Source organism: Microtus ochrogaster, linkage group LG2 (assembly GCF_000317375.1).
Source record: "Microtus ochrogaster isolate Prairie Vole_2 linkage group LG2, MicOch1.0, whole genome shotgun sequence".
Classification (NCBI taxonomy): Eukaryota; Metazoa; Chordata; class Mammalia; order Rodentia; family Cricetidae; genus Microtus; species Microtus ochrogaster.
The window spans coordinates 25426259-25437471 of NC_022028.1; the positions used below are offsets into that span (position 1 = coordinate 25426259).

Here is an 11213-nt window from a genome sequence, read left to right on the forward strand (position 1 = left end):
CACATGTCAAACAGGTCAACTGCCCCACGCACATGAAATAAAATAATAATAGTTATTAGAAATCAGAGGGTTGTAACAAAACAACCCAGATTTGGATTCCAGGTGGGTCTCTGAGGGTGGTGAAAGCCCAGGACATGTGGAGAACAAGTCTATAATCTTACCTTTGCTCCAGATCTTGGTCTGAGGGTTAACGATACAGCTAGCTCACGGGTTAAGCACATTCACCACCCTGGGTTTGGTTTCCAGCATGCTTAGGAAAAAAGACATGATAATTGGGGGCTTGCTTTGTTTTGGGTTTTCAAAACACATGAGACTTTGTGCCACCAGATCCCTCTCCATCTGTTCCGAGTATGGCGAGCTGGAGACCAAGGAGAACTTATGTCCTCTGATGCCTTGTTTCCAAAGAGAACAGGATTCTGCCACAAGAGAAAACATCTGGCCAGTACAGTTCCTTTTGTTTGCTATTTAAGGGAAGCCAGTGAAAGGAGAATAAGAAACTATTAGGAGATGCCAGGGGCTGTGCCGGAATTGGGGGTGATAAATTTGGGTACCAACCTGGGAACTGCATTTTCCAAGGAGGATGCTTCCTGCTATACATGGGGCATCAAGGAGCCAACAGCTCCCAAGGGATGCAAGTCTAAACCCATCTAAATCCTTACATGGGAAGGTTCGGTTCCTTCTTAAACAGACCAGAAATAAGAACTTATGAGATCCCTGTTTTTCTCTTTTTTTCACCCTCAAACAAACAACACCCAAACCTTGAACTTTGGCAAGTCATATAGTTAGCATTAAATTTTATACAGAAACAGTTATCTGTTTCCTGCAGTTATATCTGGTGATCTTGAGCATGTCATAGGAGCCTTGGCTGTGTTGGGTTTGATTGTCTCCAAACCCAAATCAGTCCCCTAGCACCTGCCTATGATCCCAAAGCTGAATCTGCTTGTGGCCTAGACCCTCCTTAGCCCTGACTTTGGTTCCCACTGTCGAGCTCCCTGAAGATGTTTAGTTAGTACTGATGGAGGTCTCCGCTGTAGAAGACCCCAATAGCTCTCTCTACAGCAGCCTCCTTGCATGGCAGTGGACAGGGAAGCGGAAACATCTGTGCCGGATTCTTGCTAATCTTCTGCTCTTAGACCCTCATTCCCCATCCTGCCCCATCTCTCCCCACTGCTTCACACCCAGCAGCTGTTCTATACCCTCTATGAATATTGTCTATCAAGAATTCCAGTCAATGAGAATTTTTTTTTTTGTTTGTGTGTTCCTTTGGCGGTTGTCATTTTAAAAGTCACGTACCATCTTATCTTGTTTGTGAGGGGTGTGCAGAGCCAAGTGGTGTGTCTTGTTCACATTTACCCTGGTGAGCACGGTGATGGGTCTTGTAGCTGCCCAGGAAACCCTTGTTCATGATGGACATGTTGCCCACATGTGCTGTAGTGATGGACTCCTCGGTGATACAGGGCACATTTGGAGTCCGCTGAGGCTTCTTCTGTCTATGACGAATTTTCTGGTGTGCTCAGTTAGGAGGGACCCAACCCATTTGGCTTGGGATCATCAGTACAGGTCTCCATTGCCCATATCTCCTATTAATGGGTCCCAGACCCCGAGGTCTCATTTTCAGCCCCACCACAGGCAGTGGGAGACTTATGATGCAATTAGCAATTGCAGAAATGGTACCACCTGTTCGGTCTAGATTTTATTCTCCTTTAGTGAGGATGAGACAGTTCTCTCATTGGTCAGTTGTAAGAGTGCAGTCTGGTAGCATGGAATGCCAAGACATGGGCCACACAAAGGTCATTGAACCCAGGCTGAAGTGTATCACAGCAGTGATCTGGCGTTCACTTTGCTTACTTGAGAGATCTGCTACAGTCATTCCGTGAGCTCGCTTCTTCTTCCTTTCAGATGAGAAGCTGTACGACGCCTATGTCTTATACCCCAAGTGCCCAACAGAGAGCCAGGGCCGTGATGTGGACACAATGGCGTTGAGGATCCTGCCTGAGGTGCTGGAGAAGCAGTGTGGATATAAGCTATTTATATTCGGCAGGGATGAAGTCCCTGGACAAGGTATGTTTTCACGGAGGCAACAAATGACAACAAATGACAACAAATGACAAAAGTAAGAGGCCACACTTGTGATCCTAGCACTAGGGAGGCTGAGCCAAGATGAATGCAATACAGGGCCAGTTGGGGCTGTATGTAGAGACCTCATCTCAAACAAAAGAAACTTCTTTCCTTTCCTTTCCCATTCCTTCCTCTCCCTACCTCTCTTTCACGTTACAAATGTCCCTTGAACACATGGGGCTTTCAAAAGTCTATGTATAGAGCCTCCCAGTCCCACTACCACTTACATTCAGAAGTCAGGCCTTTGCTTTATTAGGTATAGTGCTAACAACAGAATGTTAGGGAATCCTGGCTTCAGTCATATGAGTCTCTTTGGCCCAGAGATACAGTTCATCCATTCATAGGAACAAGCAGCAGCCTTGGCCAAAGCTGGAAAAAGTCACGTGGTCATTCACTTTGCTGTCACCGAGAATAACTGTGGTCTAGTTTCTCATTAGTCCAAATATACAAATACCGTGATGTTTAAAGTTGATTTTTGCACCAGACCTTTTCTTTTGGGCCTCCAACCAGCTCCCAAATCATGACACGGAAACTTCTTATTAGTTATATGCTCGACTTTATCTTATGCTTATCCCACTAGCTCTTATAACTTAACCTGTTTCTCTTCATCTACATTTTGCCTCAGGGATTTTTTTTTTTACCTTCCTTTCTTTCCTTCTGTATGTCTTACTTTCCGGCTGTTTCCTTACTGTTGGTCCTGCTGTCTCCATGTCTCCTGACTGCTGCCTGGCTTCTGACCTCAGGCTTGTCCCTAGCTCCCTTCCTTTTCTTCTTCTCTTTGCTCTTCCTCTTTACTCTCTTTGCCTGCCAGCCTCTTCTGTTCCTCCTCTGCCTAGCTATTGGCTGTTCAGGTTTTTATTTAACCAATCAAGTGCCTTAGGCAGGCAAGGTAAAACACAACGCATCTGTACATTGTTAAACAAATGAAACATAAAGAAATGTAACACGTCTTTACATTGTTAAACAAATGCAGCATAGACAAATGTAACACGTCTTTATACAGTTACAGTAATATTCTGTAGCATAAACAATGTAACACATTTTTACCTAGTTAAAATAACATTCCACAGTAGATTTTATACACCATAAGTTATGCCATCTTTTCCCCTGTATAAGATACTTTCCTGTTGCTGCAATAAAACACCCCGCTAGATAGTCTTGGGGCAAGAGACATACCAAGAGATAACAGAACAGAATGTAACCACCAAATAAAGCCCTGCCCAGAACAGTTGGTAATGAAAGTTAATCCACCTGTGCCTCAGACTTGTCTACTTGAAAGTCTTTTTTCCCTGTGTCGCTCATTTCTCCTATTTCCAGTAGCGTTATAGCCTTGCTGTTTTCTTGCATGGTCTTCTGAATCCTTCTTCTCTATTCCAGCTGTGGCCAACGTCATTGATGAAAACATTAAACTCTGTAGGAGACTGATTGTGCTTGTGGCCCCAGAATCTTCCAGCTTCAGCTTTCTAAAGGGCTTGTCAGAAGAGCAGATCGCCATCTACAATGCCCTCATCCAGGATGGCATGAAGGTCATCCTGATCGAACTGGAGAAGATCAAGGACTACAGCACCATGCCTGAGTCCATTCAGTACATCCGTCAGAAGCATGGGGCCATCCGGTGGCACGGGGACTTTACAGAGCGGTCACAGTGTGCCAAGACCAAGTTCTGGAAGAAAGTAAGATACCATATGCCATGCAGAAGGTATCCACCATCTTCCTCAGTCCAGCTGCTGAGGCACACGCCCTGCAACTGCACAGCAGCCAAATGGGATGCTGCCACTGGGTTCATAAGTTCCTGACTGAGAGCAGTTGGTGTGTGTTGGATCACAGTGACATCCTCTTTGGGTTGTCTACCTATGCAGCTTGCTCTTTTGTGTTGTGAGTAACCTTGTTCTTGTTGTTGTTTGATGCTTTTAAGTAGACCAGTTTCTTTAGTACTCCTGTTTGCACCACAGCTCCTGAACACCCATATAAGCTCCTGAGAATGGGGTACTTATGGAACTCAGCCTCCATGCCTGTGCGATACAGTGGATGGTCAGGATGACAGAGCAGGTGGCAAGGATGCTTGGTCCATGTTTGGGATGGGAGACTGAGAAGTCTGAGGATGCCAAGTGGGCAGCCTTGGGGAAGGCCAGCAAGGACGGTAGCACAATATCTATGCTTGTCCAGTATCTAGTAGGCTTTGGGCCCCCTGGCAGTGTAGATTGTATCTGAATTTCCTTCTCTCTCCCACTGCAGTTAGATAACGATGCAGTTAGCACGATGCCCCCAGAAACCACTTAAATATCACCCGGAGCAAAGGACTCCAAGCTTTGAAAGATAATCTGTCAAAATGAATTAAGAAAAAAAAAACTTTCACTTTTTAAAGATGCTTTGTCTGCCAGAAATCTGCAGAATATTTGAGAGAAATGAATTACAGCTCCGAGGTGATGTGGTTCTAACCCCAGTAAATCTATGTGAGCTTTGGGTTAGTGAGTGCGCCCTTTATCACGGGCAGTATATGAATGCATAGTTTATCCAGTGTTTTGATGCTAAACAGAGCTGTCACCCACGGCTACTATTTCTCAATGCCCAGCTGGGAAAAATCAACTCCAGTCCAACTCTACCACGCTGTGCTTAACAAGCATGCTACTGCTTGGGGAATCGTGAACAAATGTCTATTTACCTCAGATAAGTAGGGTGCTGGACACAGATCATGAAAACAGTTCCACAGAAGTCTAGATTAATGGAGCAGTCATTTTCTTGGGGTTTCTTGAAGGACTGAGGGTGAGGAGTGAGTTCCAAGAGCATGGGAGACTCGAAAACAACTACATATTAAGAAGGCCCACCGAGCGTGGAGCGTGGTGAGAGCGTAAGACAGCTGAATCCCCAGAGCTCCGTGACATAACACAGTCACTGTTTCTCTCCCAGCAGCTCTTTCTGCTTCTATAGCCACAAAGCACAAAGGCTTGTGACTCTTTCTGGCATTCCTGAGGACTGAAGAACCAGAAAAGAAGTTGCAGAAGTTTGAGGGCGATAACTACATAATGGAAACACTGGGGATTAATAAGTGAGCCTTAAGGAGGAGGGAGTGGGAGGGGCCACCAGGCCACAGGCAGGATGGAAAGGCCTGGGAGGAGAGGGAGAAGGAGGAAGAGCTGGTAGAGTGGATGGCTTCATGGGCAGTCCATCTTTCTGCTTGAGAATTCATCAAGGCAGGCTGGCATTGTGGCAACCATATCTTTACTTGAGACTTGAAACTGGACCTCACTTTAATACTTTTTATTAAAAAAAATTAACTGTGGTAAGATGTAACACTAGTCATTTTTAAGTCGAATTGTTACGCAAGGCCATTAAGTATTTTCATGTAGACACGACCATCATCACCGTCCTCTGAGACCTTTTCATCCTAGCAAAAGGAAACTCTGTTCTCAGTGAATAACTTTTCTCTACTCCTGTCCTCCCTGGCCCCTGGAAATCACCATTCCACCTCCCATCCCTGTGAATCTGACTATTCTAGGAACTTCCAATAAGAAACCTCATTTGGTATTTCTCATTTTGTGGCGGACTTCTTCCATGTACCACAGTATCCTCAGGTGCCCTCAAGGTTTGTCCGTGAGATCCACCTTTCAATTCACCATCACTGCTAGTCTGTCTGTCTCTTCTTTTTCTTCCTCCTTCCTCAAAGGCACACGGAGCCAGATGCTTTTGAATGCCCCCGGAGTGAGGAGCTCATCAAGGCTCTCTCAAGGCACCTGCCTGTGGCATTTTGTTGTTCAGCTTATCTTTGCCCCACAGGAATCTAACTCCCTGTAGAGGATTTGCAGGTTCAAGTACAGTTAGGTATTTGTTGCTTCCAAGGGATGTCCCTGACTGGTTCTTCACTCTGTCTTCTTCCCCCTCCATGGGTCTGTGCTTCTGGTTGGTTCCTGGAAATTTCCAGCAATACTGGCGGAACCCAGGGATGGGGCTGACTAAAGGGGCAGCCATTTCTTGTGTGGAGCCCAGGACACAGTGCCTGCCTAGTGGGTTCCAGGCACACCAGGTGGTGACATCTGCCAGTATGATTCCCAGGCAGGACGATCTCCTTTTTTAGGTGAATGATCAACCACCCGTCCTTTGAAAGTGAGGACATGGGGGATATCTAGATTTGAACTCTTACTTCCTTGGTTATCTCTCTCTGAAAGACTCAGGGAGACAGTAGCTGATGCCCTGTCAGGATCAGGGCAGACAAACCAAACGACCTCATCAGAAGAAAATGTTTTCTGAAAATCTCTGACTTCTGTGAGGCCAACTGTGCTGAAATTTTTAACCTGAATTTTTTTTTACAGTCTCGAAGCTTTCCTCTCGCCTACGTGTCCTAATTTTTCTTTTGCTTAAAATTAAAAAAGATGTATTATGAATGCTAAAATGTGAACTATTATATCAACACACTGATATTTTTATTAAAGAATATTTTAATAAAACACAAGGGCTCCTTTGCTCGAAGGAATTACCACCTCATATGTTTGAACACCCGGCACATGCTCTGGAGTTGAATGCATTCTTGTTTGTAGGCCATTGCTCTGATGCGGGATTTGTGAAAGCACAGACCTGTATTTTAAAGATGGACGAGGTTCACTCTACAGCAGGAAGCCCCATTCTCTTTGACAATCTGATAAATAGACCATCTTGACTCTACTTACAGAAGGGTGTTGGCGTCTTACAGACTTTCAGTGAGATTTACAGTAGGCCCATGGGATCCACACCCCAAACTCTCTATTGTTACTGTACTTGTAAAACAGGTAATGGCACAATTTTTACAGAATTCTGGGTGACAGACCAGTGTTCAGGAAGTGAGTCATTTGGAGTCTTCTTAGGAATTAATTGGAAAAGAGCGGCTTTGAAGTTTAGTCGTATTTAATGAGTCATCTAGCCTAGAGATGTCCAACTAGCATGTCACAAATGAGTTTCAAGACTCCTGGGGTACAGCATCCCCTATTATCTGCAGAGGAGCTGGTCCAAGAACCCCAGTGGGTGCTCCAAACTGGATAGTGCCGAACTCAGTATATGGTACATTTTTCATGCACATATAAACATTTATATATTTAATGTGTTTAATATATAAATATGTTTTATATACTTTAGAAACATAATAGTAAGAACAAAATCAAACATTTTTAGCAACATAGCCTGTCATAAAATATATGTGAGCGTGAACTCTCTCTGTCTTCGTCAAACACCTCATCATACTGAAGGCACCTGTCACTCTGTGCGAAGTGATGATACCATCCTCAGTTGACTGAGCAGCTAAACCTTAGAACAGGAGACCACAGATGAAGATGGCTATTGTAGTACCTCCTGGTATGGTCAGAATCTTGGCCTCATCTGTTCGTACCCATGACTGTGTTTACAAGGCAGAAGAAAGATAAGGCTACTCACCCTCTGTTCCAGCTGTTTTAATTTATCATGGAAGAAACTGAGCCCAGAGAAGTGAAGTGAGTGATTGGGGACCCCCAGGACTCTGCAGCAGAGAACCATTGGCTGGTTTAGGTCCCTCAGAAGGTATGCCAAACCTCTCGGCCCCATGACCATGGCTGCTGGTTGGAATTCTGCAGATCTCTGAGAGTGATGGGGCCTCCCTTGACCTCTGGACTTGACCCAGAGACTAAGGTGGTGGAAAAAAAATCAATGGTCAACAAAAGTCAACCTGAGACTGTGACTCTCAAGTCCGTTACTTTATATAGATGAGAAGCAAAGACAATGATATTGGAGAGTGAGCAAGAAGGAGTCGTTTTCCTGAGAAGAGGGTGGAAGAGATGGAGGCTTCAAGAGTGGGAAGGGTCCTTAGGGAGCTGCCGCCAAGCTTCTTGCCCAAGAACTCATGTCAGAAGCTGGGCAATGATTGGTGTAATTTCTATTAAGATTTGTTGATTCTCTGAGTGTATCATAGGCGGACCCAATGGGAAATGGGAGGCCTGCATATTCTTTGCATGTTCTCTTGACCTAAGCAAGGAGATGACTACATGCTGTTTGCCCTATCAGGGACTAATCCTATGTCTTGTTCACCCTTATCCATTCTTTCTTGATCTTGGCCGGGATGGCTAGCCCTTGCTCTTGCCTAGGTGTTCTAGATGTTAATTAAGCCATGCTTTCTCTGTTCTTACCTTTCCATGACCAGCAGGTAGCTGACTAGGACCACTGCCTGTTCTGGACGTTGGGAATTAACAACTAACCCCTATCACAGTTACCAAGATAACTACCATCTTCCTTGGGCGCCTCATCCACAGGGTAATCTGCTCTCTGTCCTAGACTAGGTGGAGGTTTTTATTCCCTCTGCTGCTGCTGTGAAGACATCCTGTGTATGTTCCTTATGGGGACTCAGTCAGGGTCCGCCAGAGCCTGCCAGGACTGACTCTGTTGTCTTGCCTACAGCCTTGTTCTTTCGCCTCTCTGGTCAGCATGGCTACCTCACACCTTCCCCAGCATTGTTGGCCTTGTTGGTTAAATCTAAACACTCCTTTTAACTTCAACGCCTGCTTTCGCTGCTGCAGAACTGCACAGCTAATACCGTAAAAATCTGGGAGCCGAATTCCAGAAGCGCACAGTGTGGTGCGCCTCTGATTTCTCTTCCTTTGCTCACCGTTTGGGAGTTTATCGATTTTTGTTCTGTGTTGTCTTGCCCAGTGGTGGACAAACTGGTAGCACTTGAATACACGTGGGATTCAGCATCTAGGTCTGAGGATGTCCTGAATGCCTCTGTGTTTCACAAATGGATGCTTCCAGAGTTCTGGGGATTTTTTTTAAAAAGATGAATGGTGTTAATGAGTGAGCCTGTGTACCAATTATTGATCTCTTGACACAAACTTCTAGGATACATATCTGAGATAAACCTTTAACATAGGACATGAAGTCAACTGAGGTTCACCCTATTGCCTAGGGCACTGCTTCCTCCTGGCATCCTTCAGACCCAGGGTTTGTGTACCTGGGTGGGGGAGGGAGAGGGGAAAGAGAGGGAGAAAGTAAGGGCTGCCAAGGTTCTGATCAGCATCCCTGTGTGAAGGGGAGCACGCTCATTCCTGCATACAAGGCCAGTGGGACCTGGTGCAGATCTACAGGGCGTCAGAGGAAAGGCCTGTGACAGGGCAGTCTGTGCTGCTATGTCCAGAGCTGACCTGGAGGCGGGGCCGAGAGAGACAGCATCTCAGAGAGAAGGTGAAACACAGGTGCTGAGCCCCTGGGTCACCCTGCAGTGACTAAGTCAGTCATAAACCCCACTTTCTTGTGGTCTGTTCACCACGGTTTGTTGGTGAAAAGAGCCTGAGGGTGGGACTAGGCCGGTACGATCTTTACCCAGAAGACCGATTGGATTAAAAAATATAGATTTACATATGCAAGCTGAGTGTGACGGTGTGGAGCGGAATTCCAATGCCAGAGAGCCTGAGGCAGGGGGATTGTGAGCTCAAGGTGGTTACCTAGGAAGGCTCTGTCTTGAGAAGGCAAACGATAGACAAACAGAAGCTACTTACTTGAGAGCTCTAGGCTGACCCTATGCGACCCTGGGAAGATCTATAGGTGGCAGCTGCATCTGAGTTTCTGCTCCCCATGTGCTGGGCCCTGCCGTGACTCAGGTGGCTTTCTGCAGTGTCACAGGTGACTGACCTTTCCCCAGGTCTGGGTCCCGCTTTCCATTTATAAACTTTCCTCAAACACATGCTTGTCTGGTGAGAGAACACAGGATGTGTTTAGAGATGGAGAAAGTGGAAAATTCCTTTCTGTTCTTTGGATGACAAATACACAAAGTCTGCTCCATATCCCGGCGCTGAGTGCTGCCAAGTGTTGGGGCTCGATTAGTTTTCCTGGACCATTGAAAGTTGGAATGCTGAGTGCTGACCCCGAGCCTCACATGCCCAGAATGCATCTGGGGAGCCCGCTAGCTGCTTTAGTGCAAGGACTTCTAGGCCCGCTACTTATCTGTAACAGATTCCCAATTTGGGGAAAAAACCCCCAAAGGCCCAGGTTTCTCCCCCTCATCGGTCTCTCACTCCGCTGCTGATGTTTAGCTTTGCATGAGTACCGAACCACTTCATAAGAAGGGCGCCCAGGGGGTGCCCTGTTGTGGGAGTTAGACTAGGAAACGGAATTTCCGGCTCTCACCCTGAGTCGTGTGTGCAACTCTGCCTCCAAGCATCCCAGAAAAGGACCCTGCATCTCATTCTCTAGGTCAGGCTCAGATGTGCGGTGGCCCACTTGTTCCACCACACCTTGTGTTACTGTATCCCCTTTCTTTTCTAAGCTAGCAAGACAGTGTGGAGGTGCAGAAGCCAGACTCCAAGTTTTGAGCTAACAGACTGGCATCAACCATCATGAAAGCCCTCTCACAATGTTTAAATTGTGAAGAAGTGCTTGGGAAAAATACACGCTTTTATTTCGCACTCAGTGTATCCGTGCAAACACGAGGCATTAAAAACGAAGTTGGCTCTGTGCTCTCTGTTCTATTTTGTTTAGGTAACTTCAACAAACTCCTGCTTTTCCGGTGTTCTTTGTAACCTTTTCGTTATCTGACTGGGTGCCAGTCAGCGTTCTTTCCAATGAACACAATTTCCTGCCGCTGTAAAAAGATGACATCAAGAGGGAAAGAAAGCAGTCCCGTGGGCGGGGAACCTTGAGAAAGAAAAGCCAAGAGGCCAGGAAAAAAAAAATCATGCCTGAATTTGCCAGAGCAGAGATTCCACTTGGCATCACCCCACGGCTCTGTGGCGCCCTCTTGTGGCGATTATGGAAATGCTTTTGCTCCCGTCACCGACTGAGTCCTTCACCCATCAGAATGGGCTCTCTGGGTAGGTGAAGAGGCAAGACACACCCGCTTCTAGAAGGTTTTCGGACCCCAGATGAGTCACTTTTTCTAAGCTAAATTAGGTTTCCGCTCAGAGAAGCCACTCTGCTTCTGTTAAATCACATCACGTTTAAGATACCTTGTGTGAAAATGTTCTCAATGAACACTAGCATGTTGTAAACACAGGTATGGTAGATCCTCGGGACCACACCTACTTAAGCTTTCTGATCTTTGGGACTGGGCCTTGGAATATTTAAATATGCATAATGAGATACCTTGGGGCTGGATCCCAAGGGTGATAACG

At 46.0% G+C, this 11213-nt stretch overlaps 1 protein-coding gene across 1 annotated transcript in view; it reads left to right on the forward strand.

The window, feature by feature from the left end:
- Il1rl2 (interleukin 1 receptor like 2) overlaps window positions 1-4252 on the forward strand; it is a 30009-nt gene extending 25757 nt beyond the window's left edge. Inside the window, exons 10-11 of the mRNA XM_005359987.3 lie at window positions 1900-2061; window positions 3496-4252. Of these exons, the coding sequence (XP_005360044.1) occupies window positions 1900-2061; window positions 3496-3914 (581 nt within the window). The 3' untranslated portion in view covers window positions 3915-4252. The remainder of the gene's footprint in view (window positions 1-1899; window positions 2062-3495) is intronic.
- Window positions 4253-11213: the final 6961 nt, after the last annotated feature.